At 41.0% G+C, this 21,491-nt stretch overlaps 1 protein-coding gene and 1 pseudogene across 1 annotated transcript in view; both read left to right on the forward strand.

Annotated features, from left to right (window-relative positions):
• PSEN1 (presenilin 1) overlaps positions 1 to 21,491 on the forward strand; it is a 57,566-nt gene that overhangs the window by 4,086 nt on the left and 31,989 nt on the right. The window contains 2 exon segments of the mRNA XM_028506411.2: positions 5,818 to 5,900; positions 5,993 to 6,132. Of these exon segments, the coding sequence (XP_028362212.1) occupies positions 6,046 to 6,132 (87 nt within the window). The 5' untranslated portion in view covers positions 5,818 to 5,900; positions 5,993 to 6,045.
• On the forward strand, positions 15,790 to 15,917 carry LOC114493484 (annotated as a pseudogene).

A 21,491-nucleotide genomic window follows, 5' to 3' on the forward strand; every position in this document is an offset into this window, starting at 1 on the left:
CTCTTTCTCTCTTTTTTTTTTGGTCTGTTTGTGCCTGTTATGCATGAGGGGCGGAGCCTTAGGTGTTCACCAAGGTGGGGCAACTCAGTGGCTGGGTTGTGATGCTGTATGTGGGGATGGGGTCCGAGAGGGAACAATGGTGCTTTCTCCTCCTTCTGCAGATTTCAGTACCTTCCACCGCTTCCCCCAAGCAAACTGGGCCTTTCTGCTGCTGATTCCCATATGAGTGGGCTTGTGCACCCTGTGGGTCTTTGCAACAACCTCTCCTATGAGGCTGGGAGTCTCCCTGCACCTCAACCCCCACAGGTGTTTTCAATCAGTGCCCCAAGGCTCTGTTTCCCAGCTCTGGTACCCTGGGACTGCCTGGTCAGCCAGCCGCCTTGCACGCAGTGCCTTGCTTCACAATCGCCACCTTGCAGAGTTTGCCAGTTGCCACCCTTAGGCCGGGGTTTGCCAGCCGCTGCTTGTGCACCCAGTGTCTGCCTGCTGCCGTCTTAGGCACCCGGTCTGAACGCTCTTTGTGCTGCTGGACTCTTCTCCGCCCAGCTTCCCGACTCCACCCCTCCTACTGGTCTGGATGAACGTGTCTGTTTTAACTCCTTGGTTGTCCGACTTCCATACAGTTCAATTTTCTGTCAGTTCTGGTTGTTATCTTGTTTCTAAATTTTTGCTGTCCCTCTCTTGGTTGTGTGAGGGGGCACAGTGTGTCTACCTATGCCTCCATCTTGGCCGGAAGTTCATATTTTTCTTGTAGAGTTATTGAAATTAAATTTTTTGGGGGGGATGAGAGATTCTTTATAATTATATAAATATTGATCATATAGTTCCATATCCATAATTCTGAAATCCAAAAGCTCCTGAAAAAACTGAAAGGCTTTTCATAATTCATTTCACAGCAAAAATCTAACCTGAATCTATGTAAATTAAGACTACTTACGTGTTTCACTACATATTTATTAATGTGTTTGATTTTGTGTTCTAAGACCCAGAGGGGGCATATAAAACATACGGTATTTGCATCATATTACTTTTATAAAATCCTGGGGTGGGGGTGGTAATTCTACACACATTTAGTCCTAAGGGTTTCACATAAAGGATTCTGGCTTTGTCAGTCTTTGTTAATTTTCATCGTTGTCGGAGTCCACATAACCGTTATTATTTAAAAACAACCGGATAACTATATAACAGACTTCCCAGAAACTCAGTGCCTTGGAGCAGGCAAGTCTCTGCCTCCAGGCATGGGTCTGTGGATCAGCTAGGGCAATTTGCTTTGCATGTCTTATTTTGGGGCCAGGGCTGAAGGGACTGCACCACAATCTGCTAAGATCTCATTGACCCAAGCAAGTCATGGGATTGTGCCCAAAGGCACAGGTGGGTAGTACACTACATTCACTTTGAGGCCAAAGCAGCTCACAGAGCCAAGCCAACATCTCAGGAAAGGGGAAGTATGTGTCTCTCTTGGGCATGCGGAGGGAGGGAGTGAATATTCCCCGGATAATAGTCTAATCTACCACAGATGGTTCACAGAAGTAGAGTGGGATGGAAGGAGGGGGAAAAAATCAACAAATAGGCTGTATTACTATCCTTGCTCTTTTTAGCGTCTACCACTTTCACAACGTCTCTTGTAGGGCTGGGGCAATTATTTGCTCCTGGTTTCTTAAAATTCAGAGGAGTTTTTCCAAGATATATTCCTACAATTTTAAATTAATCTTAAATCATTCTTATGAATTTTGGAGATTAGTTACATTTCTTGTTGGATGTGAGCTTTTAAAAACAAACAGAGACTCTCCCAGCCCATCCATATAATCAGAACGTGCTGGCTGTCCAGGAAGAAGCTGTCAAAATAACATTAAGGGTGACTAAATACTTTTGTGGAATAAGAATAAATTACAAGCTCATTTGACACTTGAACATTTCTTAGCATTATAATACAAAGATGCTTTTAAAAAATATTTTTGGTGGTTTTCTAAGTGAAGGAGAAACTAGTCCAATGGCTAGAGTCATTGAAACAAGCCACAAGCCCTTTGTTCTTCAGAAGATCATGATAAAAATCCCCATGAAAATCTCCATGAAAATGTTTGTTTCTGTGAAGTACAAATTATGTTTACATGTATCTCTGAGAGTGAAGAAAAAATGGTATTGATAATTAAGTAAACATGCTATAATGGTGTGAAGTTAGTTGTTACCTGGGATGTAATAAAAGACAGAAATGTACTTATTTTTAAATTTGTATTTATTGATTTCCTTTAGAGAGAGAGGAAGGGCGGGAGGGGGAGAGAGAGGGAGAAACATTGATTTGTTGTTCCACTTATTTTTGCATTGATTGGTTGATTCTTGTATGTGTCATGACTGTGTTTGAGCCCACAACCTTGGGGTATAGGGACAGTGCTTTAACTAACTGATCACCTGGCCAGGGCAGAAATGTACTTGTCTATTGGTGCTTCCTTAAATGGTATTTTTAATACATTTATTTTGTGATTTTAAACATTGCTCCTGTGATACTTTTTTAAGTGCCGACAGAAGGTTCTCTGGTTAGGCTTTTCTTCCTATTCAGTATGTCTGCGCTTCAGGATTATTTGTATTCTCTCATTTTCAGTTTCTTTGTATATAATAGAAATTGTAGATGCCCATCAGAAAAGGATTTCTTCTTCCTTTATCTGATTGAGCAAGTGTCTTGAGGGAAAGGATAATGGATGACAGTGAATCCAAGTGTTGTTTGTCAGTCTCAGAAAATCTTTAGCTCGTGGCCAGAGAGAGAAAACACCAAAATCTACTTTTATCCCTCTTCCCACTCCCTCAGCATTCCAGGTCCCATGAAAGGTTCTCGCTCCCCAACAATTATCCTTTTTTGCCCTCAGGGCACTGCTAAGAATGTTATAGAGTCCAGTAGTGTCTTTTGCCATGCTGCCTGAACAGTGGGGTCATTGGCCTTCTCCACGGAGTCATCAATTGTTTTCAGCTGTTACTGGACCAGAGTCAAATCTGGCACGGCCTGCTCCTTTCTTCGTCCGGACAATGTGTGTTTGTTCACCAGGCCTGACCAAAGACCCAGTTTAACCCTGTTGCCTGGCTCCTCTTCCTACTGGCCTCCATGTAAAGAGGAGCTCTTCCAGGGGAGGTTGCCCTGTAGCATTTTGATTTTCAAAGCATCCGTGGAAGCCTGAGCTTTCTCTGGCTGAACTGGAAAAGACCTGGACTGGGCATAGAAGGCCTGGTTCTGGAACTGGTGTTACTTGCTCCATAATTGTACACTGGCAAATTCTTTTACCTTTCCTGAGCCTTAGTTTTTCACATGTAAACGCAGTGGATGTGCCTTTGAACTAGTATTGGGATATGCTAAAGTGACTCCTGTATTGTTTATGCTTGCAAGATTTGTCTGAGAAAGCTCTAGTGTGATGATCAGATTGTGTGGTTTGTTCTGATAGCTGAACAGCTCCTATAACATAAGGCTAATATGGAAACTACTTAATATTAAAATGACCATATTCTTATTATAGCTTACCTTACTGTTTTTCTTTCAGTAAATACTAGGACTGTATATTAGGAATACTTTGGCACTTCAGTTTTTTATTTATAGTTACACCAGTTACTGAAACATAAGATCTCATTTACTGCTACTTTTTCTTAAAGATCTCATTTACTTCTAAGTGCTAGTTTTACTGTTAATACTCACTGTGTCTTAATGCTCATGGTTGTAAACTCCTAAAGGGGTGGGGGAAGAGTTTTACGTAGAGGCAACCTAGTGTAACTCGTGAGCCTTGCTCACTGGATATGACCTTGGACAAGTAAGTATACTTCTGTGTGCCATGTTATTTTCATCTGTAGAATGGGTAAAGTGAACATAATTAATTAAGTCTTCTCAGTCACTGTCTCTGAGTTTTGATGTAAGTAGCTAGCCAATGAACTACTATATAGTGAATGGTTAATCACTTTTCCTCTCATTTTTATCTGTAAATGTAATGCATTTTATTTGCTTTTGCCTGCATTGCTCTTTCTTGTCCTTTGCTTCTTTCATTTGGTTAACACCATCTTATTTACTTGTTTTGTTTACGAAGGATCATATCAGAATATTAATGACAGATTTCTAAGGGTTTTTCTGTGATAGAGCCATACTTTAAATGGTCCAGTATAGTCTTCAGAGAAGTCAGTGGAGGTCATCAGAATGCATTCTGTGGCATTTCTGGGTTAGCTGAGGTGGCGGGTGCGGTGCTAAATGTTTTGTGGAAAGAAGAGAATGATGTATGCTGTTTGCTCATCATTCATGCTACCTTAATGTTAAAATTTTAATTAGTCAACTTTTAAAAATCTAGAAGCATAGATCAGAACATTTACTTTGAATACTTAGAAAATGTAACTGTTCTATTGGAATCTACCTCTCTTTGGGGTAAACTAGCATACATGGTGCCAAGTCTATTTTACCCACTTTAAAAGACAGGGCCATCAGTATGAGTAGCCCTAAATATAGGCTTACTCCCATAAAAATCCATTTAAAATTTTAATTGAAGTATTTAGAAATGTGCACACAGATCATGGGTGTATACAGCTCAGTGCATTCACACAGACTGAAACCCTGTGTAACTGGTCCTGAGATCAAGAATCAAAACATTACCAATCCACTCCAAAGCTTCCCATGTACCCCTTTCTGGTGAATAGCCCTCATAAAAGTAATTATTGTCTCTTTCTGTTTTATTTTATTTTTAAAAAATTTACAATTAATTATGTCTTATTTAGTTCATATTAATTTGCAATCCCCTGACCCCATGCCAACTAACTATGGTCCAAAATCGGAGGGGAGGAGAAAGGTAGGCATGGGGTAGATGAAAGCATGTAAGATGTAAGCGAGAGCATACCTTTGTTAAAATTTTATCATGATTTGAGTGAGCCAAATACAGGTCACTAAGGGTTAATTTGAACTTGATAGCTATACTAGAGGAAAAAGTCACTTTAATGTGCTTTTTATGAAGAGTTGTAATAAAAAAGTAGAGAATTTAGAGGGTCGAAGATCCTGAAAAGGGAAAATGAAACAGGATGTTGACAAAATGCTTTCATGTAAATAAGTACATGGTAGTGTTTTAGATACTGTATCTGAATTAGAATACTGCTTAGGTGTGCAAAAAAAAAAGTTTCCCTTTTGTATTTCTGAAGACTATGAAAAGGAAAGTTGAAGTCATAAGGAGTTGGCTGACGGAGATTAAGGTAGACAGGCAAGTGGGAATGTGGCCCCCAGGAAGGCGAACTCTGGCAGGCGGAGTGATATACGTAAAAAGGGCTATGCTTGGATGCAAAGAGGGACCTGCAGCTGGGAGTCAGGAACCTTCGATTTTTTTCCCTGGTCTGACCAGTTGGGTGATTCTTAGCCACATCACTGAACTTGGGTTTCCTTCTGTTTTTTAACAATATGTATGTTACCCGTTCACCCTGCCTTCAGGAATTGTGGTAAGGATAAAATGAGATGGTAAAAAGACTTGCAGAATTAAAAGCACTAAGCAAATATTTGAATGGAGATATTAAAAGTTAGTTTGGATGGTCAGCATAGAAAAAGAGATGTTGTTGAGAACATTCTTTAAGATTATTCAGTTCCCTTTGCTCCGAATCTGAAATCATTAAGTATCTTTGTGATTGAAAATATTTGGTTTCTCAAATAGGTCTACTCATTACCGAAGAGGTGTCTTGAATTGGTAAAAGTTTGTCGGTTGAAGGTCATGACAAAGTAATAAATTTGTGTTTTACAGATTGGTGGTACAAGTATTTGATTGGTGTGCATGACTTTACTAGGGTTTGATCAACTCTGAGTGACATTGTAAAATCCTATTTCAGACCTAATCTGGGAAGGAGTCTGCAAGTGATAGCCGGCGAGGTCCTTAGAAAGCTTGGCCTGGAGGAGAACACATGAAAGAAAGGTTTGTTTCTGCTGAATGCAATTTATGAAAGTGTTTAAAAATAAAAATACAATTGGAATGCATAAAGGATTGTTTTTTTCCCTCCTTTTCAGGACCCCAAGAGGCTTTGTTTTCTGTGAAAAGGTGTTTCTGTACAGTTGCTCCGATGACAGAGTTACCTGCACCCTTGTCCTACTTCCAGAATGCACAGATGTCCGAGGACAACCACTTGAGCAGTACTGTACGTAGCCAGGTATGGTGTCAGCCTTTGTAATTGCCTTTGCCAGACTGTGGATTCAGTGATCACGCTCCCTCACCTCCAAATGTTACAGAACACAACAAGGGGGGCCTGGGATGATATACTATTATTGAAAGAAGGCCCCGGGTCCGTTTTGTCCGCCGCCAGAGGAAAGACGTCTCTCAATGCCAGAGACTTGTGAAAAGGAAAGGAAACGTTTATTTAATGCTATATTAACTTAAAGTAGTGACCTAGTGTCTTTACCAAAATCCTAAAGTCCCTTAAAACACCCACAAACAGATACAGTCCTTCCTTCCTTCCCCCTTTGCCCAGTCCAGAGTACCGTATCTCAGGAAAGGAAATAGAAGTCCATGGCTCAGGCAGTCCTCTGGTTCTTCCCAGTTAGTACTCGATCTCGACTGGGAGACCTCCCTGGGTTCCCGGCACCCTCGGCTGAGTCACCGGGATCTCTGCTAAAACCAGGTGGTGGTTCCCCCTTCTAAAGCTGTGGGGGTCCCCACTCTGCCAGGCCTCGTGGTTCCCTCTCTCTGGGATGCGGGAGTCTCCACTCTGCTAAAGACGCATGGTTCTCTCCCTCAGGGCTGCCGCGTGGTTCTCCCTCTCTCAGGGCTGTGCATGGCTCTCCTTCCTAAAGCAGCATGGTTCTCCTTCTCAGTGCTGCGCATGGCTCTCCTCCTCTCAGGGCTGCACATGGTTCTCCCTCCTAAAGCAGCATAGTTCTCCTTAGGGCTGCCGGAGTCTCCACTCTGCTAAAGACGCGTGGTTCTCTCCCTCAATGGCCGCCAAATCTGGGTTTTAAATCCCCGCAGCCAATCTTCCTCTGCAGCCTCATTTCCGACTCCTCCCACACTCGGCTTCACATGCCAGAACCCGTATCCTTCCAGCTTCACTGGGCTGCCATCATGAGTCTGGGCAGGTGTGGCCCCATGTCCTGGAGCCAATCCTCTCTGAGCTCCCACGCAGGCACTGTAACTCAGGGGACCCACCCCCGCCCAGTTACATCTGGGTGGGGAAGTTACTTCCATTTCCCTGGCTTAGAGCTGATCACAGCTACTTAACCTATCTATGCAACCAGCCAAAGACTATAGATATGTTAAATAACCAACCCAGAGGTTAGCTGCAAGGCTTTTGCTATGCTAAACAGCTCTCAATAGCCCTATTCCATTTGTCCCTTCCCCCAACCCACACCCTGGGGGGGGGGGGGATGGAGACATCCCAAAATCTCCTGGACACCTTAAGCTCTGGACCCCATTTCAAATGCCTATTTGGGGCCCCCCCCTTGGCTGCACCCTGTAACACAAAAGAGGCTGAGGAGGCGAAGTACTTTCTCAACTTTACCAGTTCACATATTTTCTGAACTTCACCTGAGGGCAAGCATTGTACCATTTGGTGCTGGGGACACAAGGCTAAGAGACATGGGTGGTGTTCAGTTCATCTCTGGCTCAGATGTCACCTGCTCCATTGAAGCCTCTCCAACTTCCTCAGCTGTTCATTATTTTACCTATCTTGTTCTTACTCTTTTATAGGCTGAGTACATTTCCTTTACTCTTATTTTTTCAGCATCTAGCGTAATTCCTGACAGTGCCCAGTAAACATTCATCGACAGAATGCACAATAATAAATGCAAGGCTAAGTGTAGAAGCCCTAAGCGAGTTCAAAGAAGAGAATCAAGAATGGGTTGTAATCAGTGGCATGGGACACAGACTCACTAGCTACACACGGAGACATCAAATCTTCCTGTGACTGCTAGCTGATCATTCCAGGTTGAATTTGGTTTCCACAGAGGGTCTGTGAGATGGTTGGGCAGTTGGTATAATTTTTAGAGGTAGAGCCAGAATGGGGGAAAACACAGGGTCAGCTATAAGCTCTGCAGGGTGCATGAGGGCTGGGGCACCAGACTTCCTCTACCCTTTCAACCAGGGGGCAGATCCCTCAGTGGAGGATACCAGGAAATAGGTTCTGGATCAGTAAGGAGAATTTTTTCATAGTTAATTTAAGAGGGAAGGGACCCCCCCCACACACACACACCAAAAAATGGAATTTTCTTCTGGAAGGTGGGTCCCTTGTAATACAGGCTTCCCCTGCTAAGTGAGTGAGTGTTCTGGGAACCCATCTGTGTCAGTGTACGAGCTGACATTGTTGTGAGACGCTGTGTTCAGCTTCAGTGAATTTATTTTGAAGACTCAGTACATTTGTCCATTTCATGATGAGTGATTTACAAGCACACCTGCCCACACCGTGCTGAGTGTTCAGCAGTTTTTGACCAAAACCAGTATGAACCCAGTGCCCCACCCTCCCTATTCACCTGCTCTCACCCCAAGCAACTTTTATTTGTTTCCCCGGATGAAAAAAAGTCCTCAAAGGGAAACATTTTGCTGATGGAAGAGGTGAAACAAAAAAATGGTAGAAGCTCTAAAAGGCATCAAAATCGATGAGTTCAAAAACTATTGTCTCGGTAGGTATATTGATTGCATCAGTTGGGAAGTACTTTGAAGGTGACTGCAGTTTAAACATATAAGAATAAATACACAATTTTTAATAAATGCTGTTTTTTTTGAGGGGGGTCCCTCCTATAGTACGTCTGAAAGAGCATTGACTGCTTTGTGGGCTGGCGGGTGCTTGTCACTTAAAGCAGTCACAAAGGCTGGAAGACTACCAGCCAAATCTATAGAGGGTCGGTCCATGGAATGAGCAGTGAACTAGAGCACTTCTCTACACTCTGAAGATTTGGAATTCCAGCTGAGGCTCAAATGGGAGGATGGCTTTACAAAGTAGACTTTGGGGGATGCATAGGATTAGAATAGAGCGAGCTGGGGGAGGTCATTGCTGAGAGACGAAATAACACTAGTAGAGGAGGAATTTTCCTCGAATATAAATTGACCACGTCCAGAGATCACGCCAGCAGAGGCAGATCACACTGTATTGCTAGAACATGTTTAATCAAGTGAAATCAAGATGAATTGAATATCACAGGAAGCCCTGACAGGGAACACAGACTACACGTGCAGTGTGTACCTGGACAGCTGTGTGGGGGCAAGGAGAGCGACTTTGCACCTTGCCCTAGGTACTGGGTTCCTAAAGAGGTGCGACGGACTGACTGACTGTGTGGCGGCACCTTTGTTTCTCTGATGTGCGCCAGCAGCTTCATTTGCTCTTTTTTGCTGTTCCCCAGGAAAAGCTTTTTGAGAAGTTAAGATGGGGCTGGATCATGACATTCTGTGGATACAGGATGTGAATGTTTGGATGCTGCAGACTGTACTCATTTGTAAACTTCAGATGAGGGAGAGGGAGAGTGGGAACAGTAGAAGTCAAGTCTCTGGGCACCTTTGCCTTACCCAGAGGAGCTCCTGTTTTATCTGTTTTATATATTCCTGGGACAAAAGTTTCCATAACTTAAAAGTTTTGGAAAAAACTCAGTTATATGTCATTCATTTGACACAAACCCTCCAAGGGCATCTCATCTCAGAATAAAATCTGGTCCTGAGGTCTTAACCCTCCCCCCACCCCCAACCCCTCCCTCTCTCTTACCCTCTTATTACCCTCTCCCTTACTCACTGCTTCCTCAGCTCTGCCTCCAAGCCCTGGGTTATTCTCCCACTCTTCTCAGATGGCTCCCCCACTTTCTTCAGGTCACCTCCTGAGTCACCTTACCAGTGAGGCCTTGCCCTGCTCGACTCCCCCTCCCTGTCAACTGACACTCTCTACCCTTATGCTGCTTTTGGGGGTGTGGCTCTGAGCAGTATTTCCAGCATACTGTTAACTTGAGGATTTTGTTTTCCTAACCCCCACCCCAAGCTGCTTGAGGTGGGGTACGTGATCTTTGCTCAGGCCTGTCTCTGCAGCTTCGAGAGCAGTGCGTGGCACTCAGCGAGCTCTCCATACTAATGTAGTAGTATTTATATCCCTCAAGTTCGAGTTTTGTGGACTTTTATGGTATTATTTTTCTGCCTTTCTTTACACCTTAGTGGCATAAACAAAATATTCCCTTGAAATAAAGGGTGCGCTAGAGGAGGTGCAGGGGACACAGGGTTGTTACTGATAACTCCATGTGTTCACGGTTTAGTTTTAGCGAGACTTCAGCTAATGTTTTCAGTGGTGCCTTCCAGGTCTGTTAGGGCACCACTGGCTGGATTATAAAGCCTGATTTATTTGTTTCGTTTCAACTCTGCTGTCAATAATGTGAGGTCAGATAAGTTTTCAATTTGGTTATCTCCTTAAAAATGCCTTCTGTAACTTACAAAGACCTTCTGTATACATTCACATACTTTCCAGTTATCATGGGGTAGGTATTATTCCCATTTACAGTTTACAGTTTAAATTCTCCGAGATCACAGAAAATTAAATGATAGACCTGTAACTTCAAACTGTGTTTTCTAATTTAAGACATGTTCTAGTGTTTTTTTTGGTTTTTGGTTTTTGTGCTTCAGATTGTCTTTACCTCCGAAAAATGTAATACTGAAAGGGTACATTGTGTGAAAAAAATCCTGAGGAAGAAAAATACAAGTCTATTCATTTTTGTACTGATGTAATTTTTTTAAAGCCAAAGAAAGAGGAAAGGAATCTTAGTTTTTTAGCTATAAAGAAGCCATTGTATAAGTATATGCTTTGGTTGTTTATGGAAAAATGGGGGTAGACCCAAATTTAAATTGGACATAGATGACTGTTTTTGTGGATTAACTGAATAAAGCTCTTTTATTTCTCCTTTTGGATAGTGGATTTGCTAAATATAAGAAGATTATCTGGCCTTTTTTCTATACTTTGTGATCTATCATAGTCCTTTGGTTTACTTTTACTATGCCTATTAAAATAATTTGTAGCCCTGGCTGGCGTAGCTCAGTGGATTGAGCACGGGCTGGGAACCAAAGTGTCCCAGGTTCGATTCCCAGCCAGGGTACATGCCTGGGTTGCAGGCCATAACCCCCAGCAACCGCACATTGATGTTTCTCTCTCTCTCTCTCTCCCTCTCTCTCTTTCTCTCTCTCTCTCTCTCTCTCTCTCTCCCCCTTCCCTCTCTAAAAATAAGTAAATAAAATCTTTAAAAAAAAAAATTTGTAAGATTCTATTTTTCTGATGCAAAATTTTTATGGGTAGAGCTCTTTTTCTAGACTTGTCATAATTCTTTCCCAGAAGTCAGTTTCCATTTCATTTCTATTGACATTATAGGAATATAGTACAACTATAGGAAATTGAAAATATAAACTTCAGAATAGTGAGAATGTATGTTTTGATTTGGTATAGACTCACATCATTTATGTGGATTAGCTGAGAACTTTTTGTTTTCTTAAGATGCAAAAAGGTGAATTTTATTTAAGTCTAAAATTCATTTACGTTGTATATTAGAGCAGTGATTTTCAAACCTTAGTGTGTGTTGGACTCCCCTGGAAGAATTGTTAATACCAATTCTCTGGCCCCAAACCCAGGGTTCTTGATACTGTAGATATGGGATGGGGCCAGAGAATTTGCATTTCTGACCAATTCCCAGATCTTGCCAATGCTTGTGATGCAGGGACCATGGATTAAGGACCACTATATTGAGTAAAGAAATAAAAGGAGTGACATCAGAGAAAAACTATGAGATATAGAAACTGAATACTCAATATTTTTATTCATATTAGTTTATTCTGACCTGAACTTTCTAGTCCTTAAGGAAATTGTCAATACCTATTTGATTAAGAATGGAGAAAATCATTTATTTGTTAACTAAAAAGAAGCCTTCAAGTAATCCGAGGAATGATCAATAATGATTCTCTATATAAAGAAATTGTTGAAGAACATATATAAATCCATTATCTTCAGTTGCTAAATCAACAACATTAAAATGACCTTGCCCTGGCCAGTGTGGCTCAATTGGTTGGATCATCATCTAGTAAGCCAAAATGTCTTAGTTTGATTCCCAGTTAGGGCACATGCCTAGGTTGCAGGTTTGGTCCCCGGTTGCGGGGGGCGGTGTAAGGCAATCGATTGATGTCGCTCTCTCACAACAATGTTTCTCTCTCTCTTCCTCCATTCGCCTGTCTCTGAAATCAATAAGCATTTCCTTGGTGAGGATTAAAAAAAGATATGTCTGGTCTTTATAAATGAAGTCATCTGCAGTATATCTTCTAAATTCAAAACTTTAAATGCAAAGAACTTGATTAAGTTGTTAGGAAATCATAGATTGACAGAACTAACTCATTTTCTAGATAATGGTGGGTCATTTTCTTCAAGTATGAGAAATCCTGTACAGTTAAACAGAAAGCAAGCCTATAATCTATTTAAAGTGGTGTTTAAGTACTTGGGACCTTGAGGGGGGAAAAAAATGAAAGGAGTGATCTAAATTTAAACTAAATTGGGTTCACGGGTCCAGTCAGCCTTTGACAGTGTTATTGTACTGTTTATAGTAGTGAACTTGTTTTCCTGGTTATGTCAGTGAGGTAAGGAGAAAAATAACTTAAAATCGTGGTGACTTCCAGAGGAAAATGCCTGCTTTGTATGAGAGTAAAGTCAGAAATCTTTGGCACCCATCTTACTAGTTTGTAAGGGGGGAAAAACCCTTCTAGGTTCAAGCCTAACACAACAGTGCCATAAATGTGAAATGTTATCTCTAGCCAGTTAATGTTCACCGTTCAGGGCAGTGACAGTCTTCCTTGACGGTGGGGCAATGGTGAAAGCTCCAGCGCCGGGGAATCGGGAAGCGTGGGCAGGTGCTGGGTGGGGTTTGGTGTGCTGTTGGAAACATATTGCCTATGATTAATAGTTTCAAGTTTTCCACATAACTTGCCAGTTCTTCAATTAAGCCACTCTTCTAGTTTTGTATACAGTGCATGCTTAGGAGCCTCGCATTTCTGATACCCTTTAAGTGTTACAGGATTGCAACTTTTTCTCATAAATTTATAAAAAAGTACTCATTTTAAGCCTTGGCTGGTATGGCTCAGTGGATTGAGCCTGGGCTGGGATCCAGAGGTTTGCTGGTTTAATTCCCAGTCAGGGTACGTGCCTGGGTGGTGGGCCAGGCCCCCAGTGGGGGCCACATGAGATGCAACCACACATTGATGTCTCTCTCCCTCTCTTCCTCCCTCCCTTCCCCTCTCTCTAAAAATAAATAAAATCTTTTTTTAAAAAAGTACTCATTTTAAGTAAGTAAATACTACAAGGACTGTTAATTTATCAACATAATGGACTACATGATAACTTTTAGGCATGATGTCCTATTATATGGGAATGTATACGTGAAGTGATAGATGCACTATTTGTGAGCCTTCATTGTAACTATGTACGTTATAACTGCTGAAAAACATTGCAATTTGGGATGTTGAAAGAATAAGTTGTTTCCTTATAAGATCACTTAAATTCATATTCATCAATATAAAATTATAAACTTAAGTGTGGCAAAAACTGCCGTGTACAAAGTCATAAAACCAACTGGGCAAAGGCTTATAATGTATAACGACAGGTGTATCTTAATATACAGAGAAGTCAAAAGGAGCATGAGTAACCCGGTAACAACATTACCAAAGGATACAAGTAATATAGATGGCAGAAGAAGAAGAAATAAAAATGGTAATAAATATATGAAAAGACTAGTTGATCAACCTTACTAATAATCAGATAAAGAAATGAAAACTCTTCATTTTCCACCCATCAGTGAGGAAGGATTGACATCCATGGCTTATTAGATGTGGGGAAAATAAGACATCTCATGTGCTTTTCATGGGAGTTGAATTCGTATTTGGAGTCAATTGAGTCTGCAAATACACATGCCTCTTGGAGATAATTTGGAAATTAAATCTAAAAATGCACATACCTTTGACCTAGCATTTATTTTGTTTTATTTATTTATTTTTAGAGAGGGGAAGGGAGGGAGAAAGAGAAATATCAATGTGTGGCTGCCTCTCATGTGGCCCCCACTGGGGACCTGGCCCACAACCCAGGCATGTGCCCTGACTGGGAATCGAACCAGTGACCCTTTGGTTTTCAGCCCACACTTAATCCACTGAGCAACACCAGCCAGGACTGACCTAGCATTTTTACTTGTAGATTTTGTCATATAGAAACATTAGCATAAGAGTGCCAAGAAGTATAGGCAAGAATATTTATTGAAGGGTTATTTGTAATAGCGAGACTTTGGAGATAACCTCCGTTTTATGTTACTTATAGTTTATCCAGTCAGTAATTTAAGGCAGGGATCCCCAACCAAGGGTCCCGGAGAGGTAGCAGTCCTTGGCCTGTTAGGATGGGCCACAAGCAAAGCTGGCTTGAGCTCTGCCTCTTGTCTCCCCCGCCCCCATCCACAACGGGCGAGCTAGCCAGAGAAGCTCACCTGAACTCATCAGCCCCCCACCCTATTCCACAGTGGGGTGAGTAAAGCTCATCACCTCCTGAGTTCCTTACCACCTTCCACTCCGCCGTCTTCCATGAAACCCCTCAGTGGTGCTAAAAAGGTTGAGGACTGCTGATTTAAGGTAATGGCTAATAGTGGGATCTAATGACCAGACCGTCTGAATTAGAATCTCTGCTCTAGGACTTCTTAGCTCTCTGATCTTTGGCAAATTATTCTGCCTCTCTAAGCTTCAGTTTCTTTATCTGTTAGAAGAAGTTTACAATATTAATAAATTCAGAATCTTTAGGGTTAAATGAGATAATTCATCTCAAGAGCATAAGCATGGTGCTTAGCACATACATGGTCAATAAATCTCAGTATAATTATCATTAGTATTATACTACTATTATAATATTTAAGTTTGAGGTACGTGTATATTAATTACTGGCATCTGATATATTTAGTAACAAAAGGAAATTGCAGAACAAGGCTTTGAAAAATCTAAAGGTTCATCAGATTGCTCACTATATTCATATTGGGCAGAGAACATTTTATTTGTTATAAATAAAAGTTTATAACTTAAAAAATTTCAGAAACTTTATGATGTTTCTTTTATTTACAGAAATAAAACTTTGAAAAGGCAGGCAGAAAACAGGTTACAAAAAAACAGGCAGGTACTACACTGTATGAAAAATAACCCCTACGATTTTTGCTACTTGAGAAATACTCTCCCTGCTTGAGGGTCCACACGCCTTGGGTGGCTGGACCTGCACTTGCATCATGTTCTAAAGTAAACGGAATGGAGAAAATTAAAACGAAGCCTCTGACTTAATGGTGCCGGAGCTCTGCGGAACCCGGCTTCATAGGAACTCGCTTTTCACATACCACTTCCTGTAGTACCCCGCCCTCTGTGAACTTACAACATTTATATAGTGAGTAATCCTTCCTTCTGCCACTGAAATGAAATCGTTTATAATGGCTACACAACTTTTTTCTGAACCTTAGAAGTAGCCTTTAATGGTACAACTGTGGAGGCACCAAAAAGATCGGTGGTTGCGCCAGTAGCGGGGGAGGGGAGGGGTAAGTAGGCAGAGAACAGAGGATCTTTGGGACAGGGAAACTATTCTGTATGGTACTATGATGAATACATGTTATCCTGCATTTTTCAAAACCTGCAGAAGGTACAACACCAATAGTGAACCCATGGGGCTTCATCATACACTTCTGACAGTATTTTTTAAACTTTTCCCATAATAAAAAGTTTTTTAAAATAGCCTTAAAGATAATGCTAAGTCATCATTGTGTCAATCCCTTTTATCAATTTTATTTTTTGTGGATTTAAAAAAAATTTGATCGCTTCTCGGCCTTTTGGCTAAGATCAAGTGTAGTATCTGTTCTTACCAGTTTAAAAAATATTTTGGTGATGTATCTAAGAAATTGTTGCCTAACTTAGGTTCTCAAAATTTTTTTCCTACATTTTCTTTTGGAAACTTTATAGTTTAAGATTTTGCATTTAGGTCTGTTTAGTGAGTATAATTTTTTGCATATGGAATGAGATATGGATCGAAGTTCATTTTTCTTCATTTGGGTATCCAGTTGTTTCATCACCAATGTTGAAAAGGCTGTCCGTTCTCCACTGCATTGCCTTTGCACTTTTGGCAAATTCAGTTGTTCATGTGTGTGCCAGTCTGTTCCTGGGCTCTCTGTTCTGTTCTATTGGTTTATTCCTCTGTCTTTGCGCTAATACTGTATTTCATCATTACTATAACTGTATAACAAGCCTTGAAATCAAGTTGTGTTAGTCTTCCAACTTTCAAAGTTGTTTTGGATATCTTAGTACTTTGTATTTCCATATGAATTCTACAAACATTTCTACAAAAAATGTCTGCTAATTTTTAAAAAAGATTTTATTTATTTTTAGAGAGAGGGGAAAGGAGAGAGAAAAAAGAAAGAGAGAAACATTATTGTGTGGTTGTCCCCTGCACGCCCCTCCACTGGGGACCTGGCCCACAACCCAGGCATGTGCCTTGACTGGGAATCGAACTGTCAACCCTTTGGTTTATAGGCCGGCACTCAATCCATTGAGCCACACCAGCCAGGGCAAAAGTCTGCTAGTTTGGACTGAGGTTACATTGAATCTATAGATCATTTGGGGGGTGGGTGAGGTGGAGTGGTAAAATTGAAGCCTTAATAACACTGAGTCTTTCAATCCATGAACACCGTATATTTCCACATTTATTTGGGTCTTTAAAAAAATTTTTAAATTGTGGTAAATAATATATAACATTTAAAATTTACCATCTTAACCATGTTTAAGTGTGTAGTTCAATAGTATTAACTATATTCACATTGTGGTGCAACAGATCTTGAGAACTTTTTCAACTTGCAAAACTGACACTGTGTACCCACTGCCCAGCTTCCCATTTTCCCTTCCTCCGTGGATCCTCACAACCAGTTAGACTTTCTGTGGTTTTTTAAAATATGTTATTTGAGCTGGACTACTTTAGATACTTTATACAAGTAGAATCACACAGTATTTGTCTTTTTTGTGACTTGAGTATTGCACTTAGTATACTATCCTTAAGATTCCTTTGTGCTGTGTAGTACGTAACAAGATTTCCATCTCTTTTAAGGCTGAATAATATTCCATTGTTCATGCATACCATATTTGCTTTATCCGTTTGTTGATGGACATTTGAGTTGCTTCTTCCCCCTGGCTCTTGTGAATAATAACACTGCAGTGATCACAGGAATGCAGATTCCTCTTCGAGACACTAATTTCAGTTCTTTTAGATACATACCAGAAGTGGGGGTGCAGGATCATATGATAATTCTTTTTTAGTGTTTTGAGGAATGCCATGCTATTTTTTTTATAGCAGCCACACCATGTTGTAGTAGTAACAACAGCACGCGAGGGTTCCAATTTTTCTGTGTCCTCGCTAATGCGTATTGTTTTTTCGGTGTTTGATAGTAGCCATCGTTATGGGCAGAAGATGGTATCTCATTGTAGTTTGAGTTGCGTTTCTGTAATGATTAGTAATGTTGAGCTGTTTTCATGTACTTTTTAGCCATTTGTATGTATTCTTCAGAGAAATGTCTACATAAGTCATTTGCTCATTTTTAAGATTTTATTTATTTTTTAGTGAGAAGGGGAAGGGAGGAGAAAAAGAGGGAGAGAAACATCAATGTGCAAGAGATACATCGATCAGTTGCCACTCTCATTCCCCCAACTAAGGGCCTGGTCCCAGCCCAGGAATGTGCCCTGACTGGGAATTGACTGGGCCACACCAGCCAGGGCCCTTTGCTCATTTTAAAATTAGGGTTTGTTTTTTGTTTTTGTTTAAAAAAAAAAAAAAAATATATATATATAATAATAATAATATATATATATAAATAATAATAAAATATAAATATTTATATAAAATATATATTTTTTTTAGATTTTTATTTATTTGTTTTTAGAGAGTGAAGGGAGGGAGAAAGAGAGAGAGAGAGAAACATCAATGTGCGGTTGCTGGGGGCCGTGGCCTGCAACCCAGGCATGTGCCCTGACTGGGAATTGAATCTGTGATGCTTTGGTTCGCAGCCTGTGCTCAATCCACTGAGCTACGCCAGCCAGGAAAATTAGGTTGGTTTTTTGTTGTTGAGTTGTAGAAGTTCTTTCTATATTCTGGATATTAACCCCTTATCAGGTACATGATACGCAAATATTTTTTCTCCCGTTCCATGGTTGACTTTTCACTCTGTTGATTGTTTCTTTGATGCACAGAGGTTTCAAAGTTTGATGGTGTCTCATATGTCTGTTTTTACTTTTGTTCTTTAATTTTTCTTAGCAGTATTTTGTAGTTTTCAGTGTATGGGTTTATTTGGGATTCCCCAAGATTATGCTTATGTTCAATGATTAGCTAGAAGGATTCACAAAACTCAGGAAAGCTGTTATACTCACTGCTCCAGTTGATTACAGTGGAAGCATACAAATTAAAATTAGCAACAGAAAAAGGCACACAGAGCAGGGGCCAGGCACAAGTTTCTAGTTGTCCTCTCCCAGTGGAGTCATGGGAACAGTGCTTAATTCTCCCAGGAACAATGTGTGACAACATGCACGGAGTACTGCCAACCAGGGAAGTGCACTGAGCCTTGGAGTCCAGGAGTTTTACTGGGGGTTGGTCATGTAGACATGGCTGACCGCAGTTCTGCGGCCCCTCCCAAAGTCAAGCAGATACCATGTAGTCCAAGACCCCCACCACAGACCACATTGTTAACAATGGGGCCCAAGGCCTTGTGGAAACAGAAACACTTTTAATAAACAGGATATTCCAAGGGCTTAGAGGCTACCTCCCAGGAACAAGGCCAGATCTTCGTCATGTGGTCATGTGCGGGGGTTTGGACCCTCCTGACCTACTGACTTAATCCTTTGTTATACAGTGAGCTTTTCGTACCTTCTCATCCTTCAGGTCTCAGCTCAAGTGTCACTTCCTCGGAAAGATATCCCATGTATTCTTTATTACATCACCCTGCTCTAGTACTGTCCCACTTCGTAATTATCTTGTTTACTATCTGCCTCCCTCTGCTTGAAATCAGTTCATGGGAGCGAAAACCTCATCTGTCTTGCTGACTGCTGTACTGTTGGCACCTAGTGCACAGCTGGCATTCACTGATTCTTAATAAGTATAGAATTATATCTAGAAACAAAAAAAGTACCATCAGCCAAATAGAAAAATGGCAAAGGAATGAATACTGAGTTCACAGAAAATATGCTCCTTTTGCCTAATAATAAGAGAAATAGATGTTAAAATTACATGGAGATCCCATGTTTCACCTATCAGATTCATAAAACTTCAAGCATTTCATAGCTTGTTGTTTTGACAGGGCTTGTTGAAATAGGCACTCTTCTGTGTTGCTGAATCGTTAAACTAGTACAACCCATAGGGAGGGTGATTTGGCAATATATGTCAGTATCTCAACTGCACGTGTACTTTGACCCAGTAATTTTCCTTCAGGGAATTTATCCTACAAATATGTCCCCACACGTGTATAACTTAACAGGGGGCATTCCAACTGCAGCAGTGTTTGTAATGGCAAGAAGTTCAAAGCAAGTTAAATGTCAGCCATTAGGGGATTGGCCTAATTAATGGAATATCATACTCTGGCTATATGGCTGATAAAAAAAAATTTTTTTAAGAAGAAGGATAGGCTTTGTGTACTGATGTATTTAAAAAATCTTTAAGATACACAGTTAAGCAAAGGAAGCAAAGTGCAGGACGGTGCATCTGTTTTGCAAAGGGGAATGAGAATACGTATTTGTATTTGCTTGTATGTCCATGAAAAAATGGATAGAAGTGGCAGAGAACAGTGACAGTGGTAACCTGGAAGATTAAAAGCTAAGTAGATAGTTAAGTGAGAGCCTTTTTACCATTCACCTTTTGAATGCTCAGATTTTAGAACCATGTCTATGTTTTACCTGTTTAAATAAATAAATAAATAAATTGTGCCCTGGCCAGTGTGACTCGCTTGTTTGGAGCCTCATCCCATGGACCAAAGGGTCGTTCGATTCCTGGTCAGGGCACAAGCCTAGGTTGCAGGCTCGGTTCCCAGTCAGGATTCATGCCTGAGGCCACCAGTCAATGTTTCTCACATCAATATTTCTCTTCCCCTCTCTCTCCCTCCCTTCCCCTCTCTCTAAAGTCAGTGGGCATGTCCTCAAGTGAGGATAAATAAGTAGATGAATAAGTTGTACTTTTAAAAAAGACATTAAAACATATTTTTAAAAATAGTATCCACCCCTGGCTTGTGTGGCTCAGTGGATTGAGGACCAGCCTGCAAGCTAAAGGATCACAGGTTCAATTCCCAGCCAGGGTCCATGCCTGGGTTGCAGGCCAATGTTTAAAAAAAAACAACAACTATCCAAAGTACTATAAAGTGTGTGTGTGTGTGTGTGTGAGAGAGAGAGAGAGAGAGAGAGAGAGAGAGAGAGAGAGAGAGAGAGAAACAGTGAAACAGTGCTTTAGTTTCCCACGCTGGCTTCAGGGGTGGGACAGGGTGGGGTCGGCTAATGTTCCTTACAAACCAGAACAGCCAGTTGAGTAATATCATTGAGCATATTATGATTGCCTCTTTCATGCTAGACTTACTCATTTAAATCTTTTGTGTAGCCTGATGGGTCAGCTGTATGCCATAGAAAGAATACAAATTTTGAAGTAAGAAACTTGCATTTGACTCTTGCCTCCGCTGTTTTGTGGTGTGAGGTTTTGGACAAGTTCCTACCAACACCTCTCAACATTTGAAAAGAATGATTGAGCCCTGGCTGGCGTAGCTCAGTGGATTGAGCTCGGGCTGTGAAACAAAGTGTCGTAGGTTCGATTCCCAGTCAGGGTACATGCCTGGGTTGCAGGCCATGACCCCCAGCTACCGCACATTGATGTTTCTCTCTCTCTCTCTCTCTCTCTCTCTCTCCCCCCGCCCCCTTCCCTCTCTAAAAAAATAAATAAATAAAATCTTAAAAAAAAGGATGATTGAGATACATGCCAGTGCTTTGTAAGTTGGCAAATACCGTATAAAGAGAGTTATTATTACTTGTATTTTAGTTTGAGCATGAATTGGCACATCAAGTTGGTCATAATTGTGTGGCTGAACATTAGTCACAAACATAACATCCTCAGCACAAGGCTTAGAAAATCGAAGTGTGACTTCCCTCCACTCGCCTGCTCCACTGCTGTCTGTCACACCATGTCTCTGCCTCCAGATCCCCCCTTCCTCTTAACAACTTCTTTCCTCCTGAACTTGGGCCACTCCAGTGGCTTGTATTCAGCAAAAATTATCTTTTCTGGTAAGTGGTGTATATATTTCTACCTTATGCACTTTGGAATTATTTCCTTTCTGTTCCTCATAGAGTTTGAGTCTTCATAAATATTTTCTCCATGAATTTAGAGAGTGACTTCCTGACCTTCAGGGCGAGGTAAAGGGCTCCAGTGCCCTTATAAAGATGAGGCCGACTCTTTTCTCTTCTTTCCCTCCGTTGTCCCCTGTGCTGTTCCATCAGTTACCATCTCCCTGT

The sequence above is a fragment of the Phyllostomus discolor genome, chromosome 1 (assembly GCF_004126475.2).
Source record: "Phyllostomus discolor isolate MPI-MPIP mPhyDis1 chromosome 1, mPhyDis1.pri.v3, whole genome shotgun sequence".
In the NCBI taxonomy this organism is placed as follows: Eukaryota; Metazoa; Chordata; class Mammalia; order Chiroptera; family Phyllostomidae; genus Phyllostomus; species Phyllostomus discolor.